This window comes from Gadus morhua, chromosome 3, assembly GCF_902167405.1.
Source record: "Gadus morhua chromosome 3, gadMor3.0, whole genome shotgun sequence".
In the NCBI taxonomy this organism is placed as follows: Eukaryota; Metazoa; Chordata; class Actinopteri; order Gadiformes; family Gadidae; genus Gadus; species Gadus morhua.
In genome coordinates, this window is record NC_044050.1 from 1,825,554 (window position 1) to 1,848,233 (window position 22,680).

At 44.2% G+C, this 22,680-nt stretch overlaps 1 protein-coding gene across 1 annotated transcript in view; it reads right to left on the reverse strand.

Moving 5' to 3' along the window:
- The window catches only part of sgcz (sarcoglycan zeta), a 676,366-nt gene that overhangs the window by 381,887 nt on the left and 271,799 nt on the right, over positions 1 to 22,680 (reverse strand). Inside the window, exon 3 of the mRNA XM_030350679.1 lies at positions 1,167 to 1,268. Within this exon, the coding sequence (XP_030206539.1) occupies positions 1,167 to 1,268 (102 nt within the window). The remainder of the gene's footprint in view (positions 1 to 1,166; positions 1,269 to 22,680) is intronic.

Here is a 22,680-nt window from a genome sequence, read left to right on the forward strand (position 1 = left end):
ACTTGCATGGGCCTTCCCAACGTTCAGCTGTCAATTATTTTTGTTTATGCTCCGTTCACTTGCATGGGCTCTTCACAACTTCCAGTGGTGAATTATATTTGATAAATCACCATTGCCCAGTATAATTGACCGCTGTCAAGGTAAACGAACAGATTTCTTGCCGTTTGCCATTTTAATCTAGATTAATCTAGATTCATTTTGAAATTAATCTAGATTAAAAAAAAAGATCTATGCCTACAACTAATATTTATACATGTTGCTCAAACTGATGTTTGCACTCTGGTTAGACCCACCTACATTTTGTTGCATTGTTACCTGTTACTGTGCATTGACAATAAAGTGAAGCTAATCTAATCTAATCTAGTGAACCTGAAGAACTACATGCTAGTCTCTGGTGAACCACCTAGAGGACGATAGAGGAACTACATGCTCTTCTCTAGTGAACCACCTAGAGGCCGTTAGAGGATTTACATGCTAGTCTGTACACATGAAGCAGCCTCACGCAAACACACGCATGCATCCTAATACACACACACTCACACACACACACAAACACACACCCACACACGTACACCATTCTTACGTTCATATCTACTTCATCTACACATTGTCTTGCCGTCATAGAAACATTAATGCTTGTACTAAGGTCAAAGACATGACATCCAACTTTCATTCCCTCATGACTAGTTAATTGAGTAGTGAATTAAGCCATTGTATACATTTTCTCACCTAGAGAAAGCTCCCTTTCCCAACCGAGAGCCGGTATTTTAGGTGGCATTGATACTGTAAATGCAGCAGTGTACAATCAATGAAATCAGATTCAATTAAAATGGTGGAAGCATCCTGGGCGGATCCATACCAGTTGACATAGCAGTCATTTATTTTCACGTTTGCTTTTGTTGGTTACTTCCCCATTAGAATCACACACCTATCGTTTCTCTGAAGACGCCTGGGGGATGCTGCGTGTGTGTGTGTGTGCGTGTGCGTGTGTGTGTGTGTGTGTGTGCGTGCGTGCGTGCGTGCGTGCGTGGGTGGGTGGGTGGGTGTGTGTGTGTGTGTGCGTGTGCATGCGTCATCTCCTTTGGCATGATCGATCATGCCCCATTCAATCCAATACTTGGAGAGGAGGAGAGGAGGTGTTAGAGAAAAGCGTTTCCAGGGCTCACCCTGCGTGACCTGATCTCTTTGACGTAGAGCGGATGAAGGAACTCCGACTCGCCCTCCAGACGCACGCCCTCCTTAGTGACGCGGAGCTTCCCCATGCCGTCCTAGGGAGAGACAGAGAGAGAGAGAAAGAGAGAGAGAGAGAGAGGAAGAGAGAGAGAGAGACATGGTTAGTGATTTCGTCACTAAACACATAACCTCCAGTACTCAGCAGATGTGCAGATGTGAGCATGAATGGAGAGAAGCAGACCAGTAATCCAGACCAGTCTAAAGGTTCCCACTGCCCGACAACGGCAGGATCCCATTGAAGGGTGAACGGAACGTATCAATCAACAAGTTCACACCAACACCTTCCCCCGACAACAGCCAACAACATCAGACCACAGCCGACAAACAGCCGACCACAGCTGACAATGCGGTAGAAATTAATGATTATATTCTATGGTAAACTATGATTATTATTAGGCCTGTATATCTAATGGTAGAAAACATTTAAGGTGTCTCTGGATTCTGATCCAGAGCTTGGAGCCTGGGAGTCTGAGGTTAGAACACATGGTGGAACCCCAAATAGGAGCAGGAAGCTAGGGGGTTTAAGCATGCTGACCTCAGCCTAGTGTCTTGGGCTATCTTTGTTGACCATTTGCTGACCATTCAGGTTAAGACGGATTTATGAATGAATGGAGGCGGACACCTCAAGGAGAAACTGCTCTGTTTGTGTGTATAGAAAGACGCTGGAGTTTGTGAACCGCCAGTGTCTTTGCAAACCCACTCGGCTGTTATCGTTGATGCTTTTTTTAAACGATAGTCTTTTGTCAATACTTGCTCCGGACCCCTTGATTTCTTCTACTCTCTCTTAAATTAGTCGGAGTGTTTTATATCTCGGTTAAAATCTACTACAACAACAGCCGACCACAGCCAACAAACAGCTGACAACAGCGGACCACAGCCGACAACAGTCAACATCAACCGACGACAACCAGCAACCGAGCACTTTTGTCGGTTTGTTGTCGGTGTTTGATGGTGTTTGTTGCCGTTTTTCTATGGAATACCATTCAAGTAAATATATCAATTGGAAATTGATAAATAAAGGAGCAAACATGCCTATGAAACAAAAATATATGGCTATGAAATAAATCCTGAAATAAATTAATGTTTAATTACATTTCAATATTCACACATAAATGACTCTATATAGGTTTATCTATAGAATTAGTATTTTAAATCGCTACTTTCATAATTCAACCTTCATTTAATTTCATAATTATTTTCTAGTTATTTTTTTATTCCATTCATAGCAATTTTCATTTATTTCTTAGGCATATTTATGAATCTATTTATTAGATGAGTGTTTCATGCAGCGTTCCACTGTTGTTCTTCTTAGGTTTTATTCTTTCTTTATTTATTCACAATCTTTTACCTCGACACACACTAAGAAAAGGGTTAGTACTACTAATACTAACCCTTTTCTTACTAAAGTCATTAATGTTTTTTTATTAAATATCCAAATTTTAAAAACGCGAATTTTATTACTATAACAGAACAGCTAATTTACTCTATATTTTATCCCAAATGTGGTAACACTTTACAATAAGATACGCAAAAACTTAGGTAGTTACTGAAGAAAGAATGAGTAACGAATGATGAACGACCAGGGCCCTATCTGGGGCCCTTATTGACAGTAACTCAGTAACTACTGAAGAGTTACTGGTAAACAGACTAGGGGACTACTGTATTCATTACTGAGTAATGAAAATAGGCGTCGATTACGGACATGTCCCCCCCACTATTTAAAATACAAATTTTGTCCCCACCACTTTTAAAAATGTGCAAACCAATTGCGACTGAAAAAATCCCACATACTCAACCGAAATCGTCGAGTCTAAAATCATGCGATAGGCGCGCACGAAAACATCATTTATAAGATAGGCCTACCTAATAAACCGTTGGAACACACAAGAGTGGAACCCATAGCAACGCCGGTAAACAAACCCTGAGAAGCCCAATCCCTATGAGAGCTCACCGTGCTACGGCCATCCGGAGGCGCACTGAGCTTTTGGGTGTGATATTATGCATACAATTATATTATATTATATACTATTATATATAAAGCTCTGAGAGTCGCAAACGGCAATAATCACTTTCTCCTCCATGCTGCAGTTCACCCCGGACTGCACTGCACTGCACTTAGTTTGACAGTTGAACGCTGATTGGCTATTACGTTACACATGTCACTCAGTGGCCACGCTGTTGAACGCTGATTGGCTGTCATCACGCGAAATTCGCGTCAAAGTTGAAATATTTCAACTTGAGCGAATTTGTCGCGCCACAAATCCTCGTGAACGCGCTCGCCTGTGCACGGCGAAAGTGTGGCGCGACAAATCAAAACTTGTCGCCGGTTTTCGACCCATACGCTACGTTCACTATCTATACGTTCACTTTGTATGGGATCCTGTCGCCCTATCGCGTTTGGTGTGAACGCACAGTGAACACACTGGAGAAGTTTCAAGACGGACAGCCAAAATTGACAGTTTTATTCAGAAAATAGCCGGTCCTTTTGCTTCCTGTAAAAAGCATGTTTGTGACACTGGATAACGATATGGATACATTATCTAGCCTGCATGTGGAGGGCCACATAAGGTAAGAAATTGGTTTACGTAAACTTTGCTGCTGGTTCTGTTTGCTCGTGATGACCTCGCCAAAGGTTACCCACGGTCCTAAGCGATTGTGATCTGATTCTGGTTGGTGCTCCACAGGGGCGTTTCTAGGTTTCTGAAACATCTGGGGCTTAGCCCAAGAGGGAATAGGACAGTGCGCGCGTGGCAAATTTTGTTGTATACTTTATTGCACATGCACATTTTTTTTCATAATGCTTTCCCTAAATAAACCAAATAGGCAGGTAATTATAGCTTTGCTACCTGACTGCTGCTTATCCCCAGACATCTAATGTTCCATTCAAGTTATTTCAGAGTAAAATTAATACAAGTGAGACAGACCTTACATTACCTATATCAGGGGTGTCAAACTCATTTTCACGAAGGGCCACTCTATGATGAAGTGATAATCACACTAAGGGCCGGCATGGAGTTTACTGACATGCCTTCTTTTTAATACAAAAAGTAAAGACAACATATCTATGAATATATTGCATACAACCTGCGTATAGGGTCATATAGGCTAGGTTCATTTCAACATTTTCGGGGACAAATTATAGGTGGGGGTATGGGGGTGCTCCCAAACATTTTTTGAGCGTCAAACACTTAATTTCCTGCATTCTGGTGGATTCTTATTCATCTATCTGTGCCTTTTCTGCATCATTTTATAGTGGAAATGCTATTTAACCTCATAGATTGGCCTATTTACAGCCCACAGAAAACTGACATATTTTCTTCAATGCAAGTTCATCAATTAATGGCTTAAAATCTTGAGCAGTAGAACAGAAATTCCGAGCAGTAACCTACGCAAGAGTCCTAACAAATGGGAGCATGTTCGACGGGCGGATATGGCACAGGCTATGCATGCAGCAAAATATCAAAATTTTTTTTTTTTTTTTTTTTTTAACATAAAAGATTCGGGGCTAATCAAATTTGATCCGGGGCTTTAGCCCCGAATAAAACAGCCTAGTGACGCCACTGGTGCTCCAGCTAGTATGCATTGTTTATATAGATTGCAGCTTGTAGCAGCTACACACGGTGCGATTGCTATGCCAATGTGGTTATAGTTGTTTTGTCTGGTTGAGATATGTGACGACTTGGAGCCTGGTAGGCCTATCCTGACATAAATATGTTCTCGCATAACCTGTATTATTATCCTAAACTGTAGGGGATTTTATTGGCGGGCAATTTGCTTATGATGTTGTAACGAGTGAAGTCTACATTGGTCCTTCGCAAGTGTTAACTGGTGGTCAGGATTTGGCAGATGCAATTCTCCTCTGGGCGCTTTTCTTTTTTTTTTTAATGTAGCATAACATATGCTACCAGCAGCCCTTGCTCGTCTTCAAAAGGCTGATGCTCAGTACCTCGTTTCATTTCGTACCCCTTTACAGTCTGGCATTGTTTGTCTGGTAAACTTTGTTAATGTCAAGATAAGTGTTAAATTGCCAACACTGTTCTTTGTCCTGTGTGTATTAGTATTACATATCCCGAGCCAATACCCTGGTGTTTCCAACGCCATTTTGCAGAACAAGCCAAAACATAAACTGTGGTTTTCAACTTGTATTGTTCGGATAGTATTTTCAACACCTGACAATACACTGTAGAGCATATTGTAATGCAGCGTTGAATGCATGTATAGCTTACATAAGGGTACCCAGCACTTTTCAAACCACACTCAAGCTTATGGTTATTGTCCCAACCACTTCTAAAAACAAACTGACGCCCTTGGTAATGAATGATGAACAACCAGGGCCCTAACTGGGGCCCCTGAGTGACTGTTATTCATTAACTACTGAGGAGGTACTGGTAAACAGACCAGTGGACTACTGTATTCGTTACTGAGTAACGAATGATGAACGACTGGGGCCCTATCTGGGGCCCTAAGTGACATACTATGTTCAGTAACTACTGAGGAGTTACTGTTAAACAGACCAGGGGACTACTGTATTTGTTACTGAGTAATAAATGATGAACGACTGGGGCCCTAAGTGAGTTATTCAGTAACAACTGAGGAGTTACTGGTAAACAGACTAGGGGATACTGTATTAATTAATCCTTCTGTGAATTAGCAAACTGACCAATTGATTATGAAAGCAACTGAATTGTACTGGGATTTCACAATTAGTTATTAAATGAACAGGGCACAGACGAGATGACTGTCATATTTTAATGAAGATATTCACAACACATACACACAATACTACATTAATATTCACATTTAAGGTTTATTATGTAGCATTAGTAATGTAGAAGGCTTAAAAGCAAATGTCCACCGCTGCAGGGCATGCTTTAAACCTGCCGCCCTTGGTTTGAAGCGCTGTCTAGGGCTGGCTTGGTTCCCGCACTGGATCGACTGGTAGAGCTGGATCTGACTGATGAAGAGTTGTTACTCATTCGATCCATTCGTTCACCAGTAGTGACGCTTTTTTAATCATTTGTTTACCAGAAGTGAAGCTTTTTGGGTACCTTAATGCATGGGCGTCTGTTTGGTTTGAAATGTGCTGGGGACAGAGACGCATTCGGAAGTACATTTTCAGAAGTGCTGGGTACAATGAGGATGCACTCTTTTTTTCTCTCTTTAGTGCCGGTGTCACACTAAATTTATACCGGTGGCGAAAATTGTACCGGCCTACGTCATCCGGTACTCACAGCCCTGTCAGACATGTTCCCCAAACACAACCCACACATAAATTCCTCCATTCATATATTCATTCATATCAGTATACAGTATGTACGTGTAGAATGTTGTATCTGCATTGCATTGATGAGCTTTGATTGGCCCAATGAGCCACGTAGTCACGTGAGCATGAGACCCCGGTTGATTGGTTGGCTAGCGATGTTGGAACTGATAATATGTATTAGCTGGGCGATGTTAAATAAAACTCCATAAGAAAGCCTCCGTCTGAGCTATTCTACATGGTGTCACTCTGCGTTCAAACCAAAAGATGCAAAAAGATGCCGCGCAGCACGATCCCATTCAAAGTGAATGTAGAGACGCGTAGCGGGTTTGCTGCCGAACCACTTGCTGATGAGAAAACCGGCAGCAAGATTTGATTTGCGGCGCGGCAAGATTTGATTTGCAGCGCAGCACGCCCGTGCCCGCTGCCGGGCACGGCCGTGCTGCGCTGCAGGCGCGTTCACGTATTTTGCGGCGCGACAAATGCTGCTCGAGTTCAAATATTTCAACTTTTCGGCAGCAAACGCGTGATGACAGCCAAACAGCGTTCAACAGCGTTGCCAAAGCTGTGTTTTGCGTCCCCTTCAAAGCTGCATCCATATATGCATGGCATGCCGAGCAGGCGATTTGTTACGATGGCCCATTGTTAACAGCAGGTAACGTGTTTACGTGGGTGAATAATTTAACTGTTTTGCACCACTTTACTATCTCTCTTGTAAACCAATCCTTGCAGACATTTGGAAATAAACATGTCCTCTGCCGTTGTCCCATGTCCATTGTGACAACATTGGGCAATGTTGCCGTGTCATGTTTTTGCTGGTTTTGTTTGGGTTGGGTATTGTGTGTGTGTGTGTGTGTGTGTGTGTGTGTGTGTGTGTGTGTGTGTGTGTGTGTGTGTGTGTGTGTGTGTGTGTGTGTGTGTGTGTGTGTGTGTCGCTGAGCCAAATGCCTGGCCAGGGGAGGAGAATCTTTTGCGGCGCAGCAAAGGTTTTGCGGCGCAGCAGAAGTTTTGCTGCGCTGCAAAACCTTTGCTGTGCCGCAAAACTTTTGCTGCGCTGCAAAACTTGATTTGCTGCGTCGCAAAACTTCAGCGACAATGCGTACGGGCAGCAAATGCGTCTTTTCGTGTGACGCAGGGTTAGAAGTAAAACGTCTACGTCTTACTACACGTGTTTAGTGGAACGTTCTCTGGAATTGGACCGTAAATATTTGATGGGGATTCAGACTTTTCTGCGCGAAGAGGAAGACATGGCTGATGGATTTCGGCGTCCAGATCCGCTGGGGTTCGATAACAAAATCGCGGATAACTGGCGATTATTCGAACAGGAATATGATGCCTTCATAGCTGCAGCTTACGGTGACTAGCCAGATCAGACGAAAGCCTACATACTCCTCAATCTAGCAGGAAGCGAGGCTATCAAGAGAGAATGCACTTTTACCTATGCTGTGGCTCAGCTGGACGATGATGGCGACGTGGTCCGCCCAGCTGAATCGCAGGAGAATCAAGAGTGTTTGAAACAAAATTTCAGGGACATTTGCAATCCGCAAACGAACATCACGATGGAGAGACATTCTTTCAACACAAGGAACCAAAAACCTTGTGAGACCATAGAGTCATATCTAAGTGCACTTAGAAATAAAGCCAAAACGTGTGATTTTGGAGTACTGAAGGATGAACTAATTAGAGACAGGCTAGTATGCGGCATCAACTCTGATAGCGTGACGAAGATACTGCTACGTGAGTGTGAGCTAACGTTGGCAAAAGCTATCAAAATAGGCCAGATTAACGAGCTGACCAAACAGCATACGAGAACACTAGCGTCTACTCCGCGCACCTCAACAATGAGCGTGGATGCGGTGTACCGAGGCAAGAGAGGATACCGGCATGGCCATAAGCAACAGAAAGATCAAGGTGCATCAGAAAACATCATAAGCCTCAGGAGCTGTGGCCATGAACACCCAGCGAAAAAAGAACTTTGCCTCGCACATGGTAAGCAATGCCATCAATGCAACAAATTAAACCATATCCGAAGCCACTGCAGAGCTGCATTTAAAAGCAAACAACAGAAGTCTGTGCACCAAGTTGCTCAAACCAACTCAGATAGCTGCAGTGATGACTTCGTTGATGGACTGTCATTTGTAGAAAGCAGTGAAATAAATGCTTTAAATGAAAATAACAGGAATATCAAAGATGAATTGAACTGCTGTGTAACCGTCAATGGTAAAAAACTCAAACTGAAAGTCGATACTGGCGCAAAGTGCAACGTCATCTCATTGGATACACTCAATCAGGTTGGAAATGGAGAAATGGTTGACAATAATAGGAGGGTGAAGCTGGTGGCATATGGAGGTACAGGGACAAAAACTGAAGGGACTGTGCTGCTAAAATGTCGGCTGAGCAGCCATAGATTCTACACCCAACAATTCCATGTGGTAAACAGAAATGTCCAGACACTACTAGGGCTGCCGGCTTGTATAGAAATGTCTGATGACTACATGAAGTTTTTCATGTAGACCTGAAGGAAAGACAAAATTCACCGCACAATTGGTTTAATGACTATGCCGACCAGTTCAGTGACGAAGTGGGCTACCTTCCAGTCACATACTACAGGAAGTTGGATCCAAATGTCACTCCTGTCGTCCGCCCGCCTCGTCGCGTTCCAGTAGCAATGATGGACAAGGTGAAGACAGAATTGCAGACCATGGTGAAATCGGGAGTCATCACACCCATCTCCGAGCCCACAGAAGGTATTTTCATGGAGGTATCCTCAATGGTAGCCACACACAAAAAAGACACTGACAAGATACGGTAGTGCATTGACCCAAGGGACCTAAATGAAGCAATAATGCGGCCACACCATCCAATGCGCACGGTCGAGGAAGTGGCTGCCGAAATGTCGGGTGCAACAGTGTTTTCAGTGCTTAATGCCAAGTGTTCATTCTGGCAAATCAAACTAGATAGAAATTCCTCGTTTCTCACCACTTTTGCCACACCATTTGGGCGCTTTCGCTATCTACGAATGCCATATGGCATCAGTGCCGCCTCAGAGGTTTTTCAGAGATCTATGGAGCAGATATTTGTGGGCCTCCCATGTGCCATAATTGTTGATGACATCATCGTTGGTGGAAGAGACCTCAAAGAGCACGACGAGAAGTGCTAGACAAGGCACGTAAGGTCCAGCTAAGGCTGAATCCAGAAAAATACAAATTTCAACTTAAGGAGGTCAGCTACGTTGGACACATCTTCACCGAACAGGGGCTCAAGCCTGACCCAGCAAAGTTTCAGTCGATCGCTGACATCCCGCCACCTGAGGATAAAGCTGCACTACAACGTTTCCTTGGAATAATGAACTATCTTGGAAAGTTTATTCCTAACCACAGCAACATTACAGCACCCCTGCATCAGCTCCTGCACAAGGACCAAGCATGGTGTTGGTCAGAGCAACAATGAAAGGCATTCGACACACTGAAGCAGCGTGTGATATCACCACCTGTGCTGTCATACTACGATGTGCACAAACCGGTCACTCTCACATGTGACGCTTCACAATACGGCCTTAGCAGTGCGTGTCTCCAGGATGGCAGTCCTGTGGCCTATGCCTCTCGTTCCCTTGCAGAAACTGAGCAAGGATACGCACAAATAGAAAAAGAACTGCTTGCCGTGCTGTTTGCCTGTTTTAAATGTTATGATTACATATATGGTAAACCAGTTATCGCTGAGACAGACCATCAACCCTTGGTCTCAATCCTGAAAAAGCCTCTCCACACAGCACCATCACGCGCATCTCATCCTCTCGCCGAGATGAGCTACGCAACCACACAATGGAAGATGTGCCTTTACAAACCCTGAATAACATCATCAGACATGGATGGCCGGAACGGCTGAGCAGTGTATCAGCTATAGTAAAACATTTCTTCCCATTCCGAGATGAGCTTTCCGTGGAAGATGGAATAATAATGAAAGGGACAAGAGCAGTCATTCCACAAATGGTGCACAAAGAATACCTCACACTGCTACACAAAGGCCATCCTGTTGCAGAGGCCACCAAGCGACGAGCACGCAATGTGATGTTTTGGACGACAATGACAAAAGACATTGATAACTTCGTACAGTCATGCAGCAGCTGCAATGCCTTGAAATCTCATCAGCCAAAGGAGCCATTGCAACTACATGCAGTCCCAGAGCTCCCCTAGTCAACAGTGGCAACAGATCTATTTGAATGGAACAGCCATCATTACCTCATTCTAGTTGACTCATATTCAGGATGGTGTGTGATTAACAAGCTGAAATGGCATTTCTCTGTTCATGGAATTCCCCACAACCTATTAACTGTGTCACACAGTTCACGAGTCAGACCTTTTGTGACTTTGCCAAAGACTGGGACTTCACTCATGTCACTAGCAGTCCAGAATACCATCAAGCGAATGGACTGGCAGAGCAAGCAGTGCGAAGCGCAAAGCGCCTGTTGGAAACATCTAAAAGAGATGGGACCGACCTACTACTGAATCTGCTAAGTATCAGAAATGTGCCCAAGAGATGGCACCCCAGGCTCCCCTGCACAAAGATTGATGTCCAGGGAAGCCCGCACAAACCTGCCAGTCAGCAAACACCTGCTGAAGTCAAAGCCATTGAACTCTGGGACGGTCCACAATCATCTATTAAAGAGGAGAGAGAACCAGAAAAAAATCTACAATCGTGGCAGCCAGTCTCTCACTCCACTCCACAATTCCCAGGTGGTCCGACTGCATCAGAGAAAGCACATGACAAAATAGGCATTGTCAAAAGGGCTGCCGCTGAACCAAGATCTTACCTGGTCGAGTCGGAGGGTAGAGAGTACCGCATGAATCGACGCCATCTGCTGCCTGTAGCAGAACAACACCCTCAGGCCGTAGAGATTGATCCATCTTCATCAGCAGATCCAGCATCCGACAATGAAAACATCTCGAGACCACCCAGTGTCCCAATGTCCCCAGAGACACAGCCCCCCACGCACAATAAGCACTCACTTGGCCACTCCGGTGAGACCCCCAACACCTACCAAGCACTCAACCCCTTGTTCCAGATATGGCAGACCCTTGAAGCCCAACCCCAAGTACAACATTTAATCAAACAGCAGTGTTCTGCCACTGATGTATGTAGTTAAAAAAATAAAAATAAAATAAAGAACATGTTACCATGCATTGCATGTGATATGTGAATGTTTATGCTGTTTCTTAGGACATGTTCAAAATGGCTTTTCTGGTGTGTGTCACTTGCAGACAGTTGTCATTTCTACAGGAAACTCGTTTAACAAAACAGCTCTTTATTCTGAGATATTCTTTTCATGCATGTTTCCTGTTATTGGAGGTGTTCAACTAAAGAAGGGGAATGTAGAATGTCGTATTTGCATTGCATTGATGAGCTTTGATTGGCCCAATGAGCCACGTAGTCACGTGAGAATGAGACCCCGGGTGATTGGTTGGCTAGCGATGTTGGATCTATTGAACCAACCGTAACTCTCAAGTGTTTTATGAAGAATTCACAGTGTGACAGTGATACCCATTGTTATTGTGGGTATGGGTATTATTTTTATTTGGGAGTGCCCATATCTCAGTGGTGAATGTTAAAGAGATTCGAAATTTCTCCACTATATTAGTTTTAGGAGCCGCATTTAAGTTTTTTATGATTTTAGTGACTCACTAATTTCTCCTTCTTTCCCACCTTTGGTGAGTGCACACCTGCGACAGGTGCTGATGGTGTACCCTTTAAATAGGCCACGGAAGTGCATGATGTGGACAGGCACGTCGGAACTATTTTCTGAGAGGGGGGGCGGGATTTTTTTTTGGGAGGGTCGGGGAGAGACGCACACTTACAGTATCAATGATTAACAAACTATAATGCGGCCTCAGAGAGTAATGCATTAATTGGCGTTGTTTTCAATGCAGCCAATCTTTGCATCGCATCTAAATGAATGCGAGTCTTCTCGTGGTCTCTGATCTTCTCCGTTGCTTTTCTCCAATTTGAAAAGCCTTTATCTTTCAAAAACAGACTGTCGGTGTCTGACCCGACCAACTTGCTTTTGACAGCTGACCTGCACACACCACACACAATGCCATCACTGACCGCAATGTACTCCAGCCACTGCCACTCTCTGAACCAGGCGGCCTTGCAGGAACGACTGAAGTTCTCACCGCTGAACTTCCTGGCAGGAAAATTGTAATCCTGTGGTGGTTTGAATGATATTGCCTCTTGGCTAGCACCGGGTAGCACTGGGGAGGGAGGATGAGGACCGGCGGGTCTTTCGGCTGCCTGCTGCTGTCCGGTTGCTGGCACACAGGGTTCAGGTGTCTGTCTCGGACGTTTAGCTGGGTCAGGCGGCGCCGGTTTTAAAAAAAAATCTGAAATTCTTTTCTGAGACATTGCTGATTCATTGAACAAGTCTTGTAAGCTAACAACAATGCGCGCGATCATATCAAAACAACAATGCCCGCGAAACAAAAGACTTTGTTTATTTTAGCCTACGTCACACTGAGCTGTCAACGCAGCCTGGTTGCATGTCACATGATCTGTGCATTATGAGTAGGGATGTCCGATATTGGCTTTTTTGCCGATATCCGATATGCGATATTGTCCAACTCTAAATTTTCGATTCCGATATCAGCCGATACCGATGTCGATATTTGGGTTATTTTTCCTCAAACCTAATTTAGGTAACATTACATATCTCCTGTTGTGGAATTAACACAACATGCTTAATGTTATTGTGATGCCCCAATGGATGCATTCTTGAATGCAACAAGGCTTTCCAAATGTTAACATTGTCTGTGCAAAATAAGAAAAATACTTCAACTTAATTTAAGGGAAAAGTGGCATGTTTATTTTTATTTTTTTAATGGTCTCAGACAACAGTTTGGATTACACTCTCCCTGAGATAATCTTGACAATGCCCACAACAAATAGGGCAAACTTGACTTCACAAATGATAAAACATTGTACCTGAACAACTATGTGCAACATAGCAGTATGTTTCTTTAACTAAAACTCAATAACCTTAATTGAATAAATGCACAAATATGAGTCAATTACAATGTGCACTGTACTGCACAATTTTGAAAACATTTATTTGAGCTATAAAAAAAATAAAATAAAAAAAAATCGGTTTTAAGGCAAAAAAAATCGGGCCGATAATATCGGTGTGCCGATAATATCGGACATCTCTAATTATGAGATAAATGTAGTAAGTCAGACAAATTCAGTTTAAATTCAGATTCTTTATTTTTATTTTTTATGCATAATGCTGTGGGTAGGGAGGCTGATGGGGGGGGCGGATGGGAGGGGGTGCGGCCGCACCCCCCGCACCCTTAGTTCCGACGTCTATGGACGTGGAGAAGGCTGGCAAGCAGATACAGTTATTGACCGTCTGTTTGTGAACTGTGCAACTTGATATATATGCATCCTTAATTTGTTATATTTTATTTACAATAAATGACGGCCAAAGGACGGCCTTGGACAGTCAAACTCTTACTCTTTTTTTGGACACAAACTGCGCGTCAAACAATGCCATCAACAGCTTTCTCCGTGTGGCAAAAGGACAACTTGGGATCTTGGGGTTATAGGAAAAACCCAACCACGGTTTGTTCGCCATTACAATAGTCAATAACTATGCTTCGATTTTTTATTTTTTTCCCAATGGTTTTTGGATTCATGCGATCTGGAGACAAAGGAACGTTGGCCAAACGCGTGGAACAAGTAGAACAAAGGAATGCTTCACAGAGGTTTGTGAGTGAAGATACCATTACGTTAATGGATTTTTCGTTAACATGTAATAATGGACTAATTTAGAAACATGTTTCGTTGATGATTTTTTCGTTAATCAACTGAGATATTTAGTTTTTGTTTTTGGAAAAGACATGAAATGTTTTGAATCTTTTTTTTGAGATGTTTCGAATCATCTGAAAGAGGATAAATACCTTTCGTTATTTTTGGAAGTTTATTTTAAGCACGATGGACAGTTCGGACGAAGCCTACGAAATGTCACCGGTGGAAGGAGTCGGTGAGCAGGCAGCGCGTTTACGCGCAGCTAGGTCCGGTAAAATGTCTCACCTTACACGAAGGATGAACATAATGAACAATTTGATGGTAGGGAATGAGTATCTTGAGGAATTGAGAGGAAACTTAACCAAGTTTGAGGAAATGCTTGACTCATTCCAAACCTTGCATTCGAATTACGCTGAGTTTTTGGATGAGGAAGCACGCAAGGAGGATAACGAGGCATGGTATAAGCCGCGACAAATGCAGATCATGGCTTTCGTGAGGCGTGTGAATAACTGGATTTCGCAGGCAGACGACGCTGGTGCCCCTAGCGAAGGTGGGGTGGCCTCTTCTGCCGTCATGCAGGAGGAGGAGGACCCAGCGGAATCTGTTAATGTTGCAGACGTCGATAACACTGATGCGCAATCAGTTTCAGTTTCCAATAGGTCCAATAGATCTACGTTGTCTTCGTCATTGCGCGTCGGCGCAGAGGCAGAACGATTAGCTTTAGTGGCAAAAGCTGCAAGATTAAAGGAGAAGCATGCAATAGAAGAACAGGAACAAATGTTAAGGAAAAAGAGAGAAACATTGGAATTGGATGCAGAAATTGAAGCTAAAAAATGCTGAAACAAATGTATCTAACCCTGTGCATTCTGTTAAAGGGCCCGTATTAGGTGCTGAAGCAGCTCAAGACACATCTGATGCATCAACAGCTACACAAGCAAAGCTGGAGGAAAGGTTAGACTATTCGCTTCATCCTCATGATGGGACTGCTCCAGCAGTCAGGAGTAAGACAGGTACCCATGTTAAATTTCCCCCGCTTAAGTCAGGTGCAGATAGGCAACATTTAGGCGCAGACATGCCTACTTTCCATCCCAGTGCCGGCAGTGATATTAGGTCACAACAGCCACACACCTCCACATGTAGCTTTCCCTCTGCCCAACACTCATCTCATAGCTATTCCTCTGACATTCCCCCTGTTATTCCACATGCTAGCTCAGATCAGGGGAATCACATCATCCACGTTTTGGAGAATCAAAGTGAGCTGACAAGGATGCTCATGAAACAACAACTTCTAGCTACCCTACCCCAACGAAACATCCCACTCTTCGACGGACATGTTCTGGAATACAAATCGTTCATCCATTCAATTGAACAGAACATTGAAAGGAAAACAGACAACAATACAGACAGGTTACAGTTCATTATTCAATATACTAAGGGCCAAGCACAACGAATGGTCAAGAGTTGTGAATACATGTCACCAGACAGAGGCTATCAGAAAGCAAAGCAGTTACTAAAAGATAACTTTGGAAACAAATATAAGATCTCTTGTGCATATTTGGAAAAGGTTTTATCATGGACTCAAATGAAATCTGATGATTCTAAAATGCTACAAGATTATGCCATGTTTCTCAGAAGCTGCTGCAACGCCATGGAGGAAATGGAATACATGCAGGAGCTGGACACCATATCCAGCATGAGAAGCATTGTCCTCAAGTTGCCATTCAAGCTCAGGGAGAAATGGCTTAACAAGGCATTTGAGCTGCAAGAACGTCAAGGACGTAGGGTAAGAATTTTAGATCTTGTTTCCTTCATTGAAAAACAAGCCTGTATAGCAGCTGATCCAATTTTTGGTAATCTACAGGATCAGTCATCTAGTAGAGTTAGGGCTAAATCCCCTATTAAGTCACAGCCCTCAAAGTCGTATGGCAGTAGCTATGCCACTAGCATTGCTCTTGCCCAAAAAGAGACAAAGCCTGAACCCTCTTGCCCCTTCTGTAGCTCAGAGCACACATTGGACTTGTGCAAAGACTTCTTGAAGAAAATACATAGGGACAAGATTCGTTTTTTAAAGACCAAGGGCATATGCTTTGGATGTCTATCCGCAGGCCACATTAGCAAAGAATGCAAAAAGCGACTTACTTGTAAAGTGTGCAAGAAGGCTCACCCAAGCGCTTTGCATATTGAGTTTAAGGACGTCACAGCTAAAGAAGCAGGAAAACCCTCTGGTGTTATTGGCAGTGAGTGCGCAGACCAAGAGTGCGCACTTTCAATCGTCCCAGTTAGGGTTAAGGCAGCAAAGGGCGGCCAAGTCTTGCAGGTGTATGCTCTCTTGGACCCAGGGTCTTCTGCCACATTCTGCTCTGAGGAGCTCATGACGCGGCTTAATCTAAACGGAAGGAAAACACAAATTCTTCTACGCACAATGAATCAGGAAAAATCTGTTCCCACTCATGTTGTTTCAGGAATTGAGGTGTCGGCATTGGACAGCGATTACTTCTCACCTCTTCCTGACACTTTCACTCAAAAGGAGATGCCAGTAACAACTAGCAACATCCCCAGGCAACATGACTTAGCGCAATGGGGGTATTTAAGTAAAGTCAAAATCCCCTCCATTAGTGCCAAGGTAGAGCTGTTAATTGGAACTAATGCTCCAAACCTGATAGAACCATGGGAGATTGTTAATAGCCAAAGTGGGGGCCCCTATGCAGTCAGAACACTACTGGGGTGGGTGGTAAATGGGCCACTTAGAAAGGGAACTGGCAATGTAAGGAGTGTTACTGTGAATAGGATTTCAGTGGCAAGGCTGGAAGAGCTTCTGATCTCCCAGTACAATCAGGATTTTAATGAAGTTGCATCTGAGGAGAAAACTGAAATTTCCATTGAGGACAAAGGATTTTTGAAAATGGCCAACGAGGCAGTTCTGAATGATGGACATTACAATCTGAAACTACCCTTCAGAAAGGCGGATGTCTGTATGCCAAACAATCGCCAAATTGCAGAACAGCGCCTCCACAGCCTAAAAAGGAAAATGAACAAGGACGAGCAATATAAACAGGAATATGTTGCATTTCTTGGTGACATCTTTGAGAGCAGTTATGCAGAGGAGGTCCCACAGGAAGAACTCGGACAGTCAACAGGAAAAGTATGGTACTTGCCACACCATGGGGTGTACCACCCTAAAAAGAAAAAGCTTAGAGTTGTCTTTGATTGTGCCGCCTCTTACCAGGGTGTATCCCTCAACACAGAACTGCTGCAGGGACCCGACCTGACAAATTCCCTCATTGGAGTCATCCTGAGATTTCGCAAAGAGCCTGTTGGAATCATGTCCGACATCAAGTCAATGTTCCATCAGGTTAGAGTAGCCAAGTCTGATGTTAATTACTTGCGATTCCTGTGGTGGCCACAAGGTGACACCAGTCAAGCACCCAAGTCACACCGTATGCTTGTACACATCTTCGGTGCTGTGTCTTCCCCAAGCATTGCAAGCTTTGCATTAAGAAAAACTGCTACTGACAATGAACACTGTTTCCCCCCTCAAGTAGCTGAAACAGTCCGGCACAACTTTTACGTCGATGACTGTGCCAAGTCTGTGGCCAAGGAATCTGATGCCATCCAGCTGGTAAAAGATCTCACTGCACTATGCAGCAAAGGTGGGTTTCAGCTCACTCAGTGGGTCAGCATTAGCCGAGCAGTTTTGGCATCAATCCCCAAAGAACACAGGGCCAAGCAAATTAAAACACTGGATCTTAACAAAGACAGTTTGCCCATTGAAAGAGCACTAGGACTGCAGTGGTGTGCGGATTCTGACAATTTCCAATTTAACATAAAATTAAGCCAAAAGCCACACACCCGCAGAGGCATACTCTCTGTTGTTAGTTCCATCTTTGACCCACTAGGCTTTCTTGCTCCTCTCATTCTCCCAGCAAAGCAGTTGCTACAGGAGCTCTGCCAGCGAGGCTACGGATGGGATGAGCCCCTGCCCGAGCCAGTGTCTGAAAGGTGGATGGAATGGACCAACAGCCTGGAGAGGATCAAAGGCTTCAGTGTTCCCCGCTGTCTGAAACCAAAGGGCTATGGAGTGACAAACTGTGCCGAGCTGCATCACTTTGCTGACGCCAGTGAGAGTGGCTATGGATCGGTAAGCTACATCAGACAGTTGAACAATCAGGATGTTATTCATGTCAATTTTGTCCTTGGAAAGTCCAGAGTCCTTCCCCTTAAGAACATCACAGTGCCACGACTGGAACTGGCAGCAGCAGCATTACTTGTGAAGGTAGACCGAATGGTGAGAAGAGAGTTACACCTTGACCTAAAGCCTTCATTTTTCTGGACTGATAGCCAAACAGTGCTAAAATACATTGCAAATGACCATGCTAGGTACAAGACCTATGTAGCCAATAGGGTTTCACTGATTAGGGACAATACAGACATGTCTCAGTGGAGACATGTACGCAGCAAGGACAATCCTGCTGATGATTCATCGAGAGGATTGAATGCAGGAAAATTCATGGAGCAAAGGAGATGGATACATGGCCCTGAATTCTTATGGAACACTCAGGAAAGTTGGCCGGTGGAGGAAGCATTGGGATCAGTGTCACAGGACGATCCAGAGGTCAGGAAAAAGGCTACTGTTTTGGCAACAGTAGTGAACACTGGAACACCCACAGACCAGCTTATTCCTTTCTATTCGGACTGGATGAGACTGCTTAAAACAGTTGCATGGTACCTCAGGCTGAGAAAGATTTTGATGCTGATTGGGAAAGGGGGAAAGGAGCAGCCATCATGTCAAATAAGTACCCACTCAAACAGGAAAAGGGCAAGGATAAAAATTGAAGATCTCAGGTCTCACCTTAGTGGACAGCTTCTCACAGTAAAAGACATGGCAGGGGCAGAAAGGTCAGTCATCACGTATATGCAAAGAAGAGCATTCCCTGCTGAAATAGCAACACTAGAGATGACCCCGCCTAGAGTGCACAAGGGCAGCAAGATCTGCAGGCTTGATCCTGTGCTGGACGAGGGCATTCTAAGAGTAGGTGGCCGACTGCACAAATCTGCAATGCCCGAGGAAACAAAACACCCCTGCATCTTGCCCAAAGATTCACACGTTTCCATACTGCTCTTAAGACACATCCATGAACGCTGTGGCCACAATGGCAGAAACCACATGCTGTCAGAGCTCCGGAAAAAGTACTGGATTGTAAAGGGCAACTCAGTAGCAAGGAAGGTGCTCTCAAGATGTGTCGTTTGTCGGCGTGCAAGGGGAAAAGCAGGTGAACAGAAAATGGCGGATTTGCCGCTGGAAAGAATCCTACCTGACCTCCCCCCCTTTACAAATGTCGGGTTGGACTACTTCGGCCCAATTGTAGTGAAGCGAGGAAGAACCACCGTCAAAAGGTACAGAGTTATTTTTACCTGTATGTCTAGTCGAGCTGTTCATCTTGAAGTTGCATTTTCACTTGACACAGACTCGTGCATCCATGCTTTGAGGAGATTTGTCTGCAGGAGGGGCCAAGTTAAGCACATCAGGTCCGACAATGGAACCAACCTGAGGGGTGCTGACGTGGAGCTCAAGAAGGCCCTGAAGTCACTGAATGAGCAGAAAATCCAAGATGCCCTGCTCCCAGATGGAATCGAATGGAGTTTCAATCCACCAACAGCATCACACTATGGCGGAGTCTGGGAAAGGCTCATAAGATCTGTCCGCCAGGTGCTGAACAACACTCTCCAACAGCAGTCCATCGATGATGAAGGCCTTCAAACGCTGCTCTGCGAGGTGGAGGCAATCCTGAACAACCGTCCTCTCTCCACAGTGTCCTCAGACCCACATGACCTTGAGCCACTGACTCCAAATCACATCCTCCTGTTGAAAACCCAGCCAATCCTACCCCCTGGAACCTTCCTGAAGTCCGATCTCTATGCCAGGCGCCGCTGGAAACAGGTCCAGTACATGGCTGATCTATTCTGGCACAGGTGGACTAAAGAATATCTTCTACTGCTGCAGGAGAGACAGAAATGGACTGCAGTAAAAAAGAATCTGAGCGTCGGAGACATTGTCCTGGTCGTTGACCCCACCGCTCCACGAGGGTCATGGCCATTAGGAAGAGTGCTGGAGACCAAACCCGATGCAAGGGGTCTGATGCGGTCAGTGAAGCTCCAGACACAGACTTCAGTCCTTGAGAGGCCCATTACCAAACTGTGCCCAATCCTTGAAGCTGAAGAGTGACCAGGGTTCCTGATCACCTTTCAAAGGAATGTAATGTATATATGTTTTCACACCTTCTGAAAAATATAACATTATGCATTGTATACCTAAAAGCTATTAGGTATATATCGTTATTCACTTCAACGATAATTGCCCCTCTTATGGCTCCTTTATTATTAATTTGAGTAATTGGTTCTATAGAGAACAATTAGGGGCCGGTGTGTAGGAGCCGCATTTACGTTTTTTATGATTTGAGTGACTCACTAATTTCTCCTTCTTTCCCACCTTTGGTGAGTGCACACCTGCGACAGGTGCTGATGGTGCACCCTTTAAATAGGCCACGGAAGTGCATGACGTGGAGAAGGCTGGCAAGCAGATACAGTTATTGACCGTCTGTTTGTGAACTGTGCAACTTGATATATATGCATCCTTAATTTGTTATATTTTATTTACAATAAATGACGGCCAAAGGACGGCCTTGGACAGTCAAACTCTTACTCTTTTTTTGGACACAAACTGCGCGTCAAACAATGCCAGTCACCAGCTTTCTCCGTGTGGCAAAAGGACAACTTGGGATCTTGGGGTTATAGGAAAAACCCAACCACGGTTTTTTCGCCATTACATTAGTATCCCTGAAGAGCAGGTTTGGGGCGCTATAATTCAAATTAAAATGCTCTGCATATCTGCCCGATGCATAGAAAAACCTAAAACTTTCTCTGTGGACACGCCTTACTCTATAATTGGAATTTAAAAATGGCAGAAGTAGTCAGAGACTGGATACTACTGGGGTGACACGTGTACCACGGTTTGCGTTGATGTTCATTCCATGACGTCGTAGTGTCAATTGCAGTAATTGCTCTTAAGCGTAATGCACCATTATGCCAGCAGGTGGCCAAAAAACACACATAAACGGCATCTACTAGTAATAAGCAGTGTGTGTGTGTGTGTGTGTGTGTGTGTCGTTTCCTGTCTGTCTCTCCGTTTGTCTGTGTGATTGTGTGTGTGTGTGTTACTTTGTGTGTGTCTGTTTGTGCGTTATGGGAGTTAAAAGAAAACAGTGAAGAACAAAGACGGAGGCATAGCTCTGTCTGGTTCTTATTGTTGTTGCTGCTTTGACACCTGAATTCACCTCTGGGGATCTTATCTTCACACACACACACACACACACACACACACACACACACACACACACACACACACACACACACACACACACACACACACACACACACACACACACACACACACAGGGGGAATCTTCTTATTGTTTAAAACCCAATCCCATTAAATTAGATTTCCATACAGAACAGTGTGGAGAATGATGCGACGAGGAGTCACACATTATCATATGCAAATGAAATGAGCCACAACTTGTTCTGCATTTCTATCATTTAGGACATAGAGAAACAAAAATGCACAATCATACTTTGACCTAACTTGATTGACGATTTTCCAGTTTAAGGATTAAATTAAACAGCATGGGTGAAATCTTCACAATTAAAGGTTCAGTTCTTCTGCTCCACACTAAAGTAAAACCGACTCGCTGGTTGAGGTTGGTTTATGCCAAAGCAAATGTCATTAAGATAAGGCTTTACATAACTGCCAATCAGAGGAATGAGCAGGTCTCTTTCTCTCTCCTTCGCACCTTCATCTCCGCTGTTTCTCTTAAGACCGACTTGATTAGCATGATGGCAGAGTCGATAAACAGAAGCAATCTCCATTTTGGTGAGAGATCTGCTGGTGGGTAACAACGGTAAGAGCCGGTGAAAATCTCCCTTTTATCGGTTTCTTTGACGACCAAGTGTGTGCCTTCCTGACAACAACAATCTATATTATTCGGCAAACTCACACTTTAGTGTCACATAAACAACAAGTGTGTAAACACACACGTTATTTTTTACAACAAATAAACCCCTCAAATGATCTTGCAGTCCTTTTAGTTAAAACCGAACAAACACACAACAGAACCGAGATACAGATCCCACTCACCCACTCATGTTCCCACACAACAGAACCGTCATACAGACCCCATTCACCGACTCATGATCACACACAACAGAACCGTGATACAGACCCCTTTCACCCACTGATTTTCACACACCACAGAACCTTGATGCAGACCCCATTCACCCACTCATGTTCACACATGCGTTGGCCGCTAAGCAAGACACGTTGACCTCTGACCCTG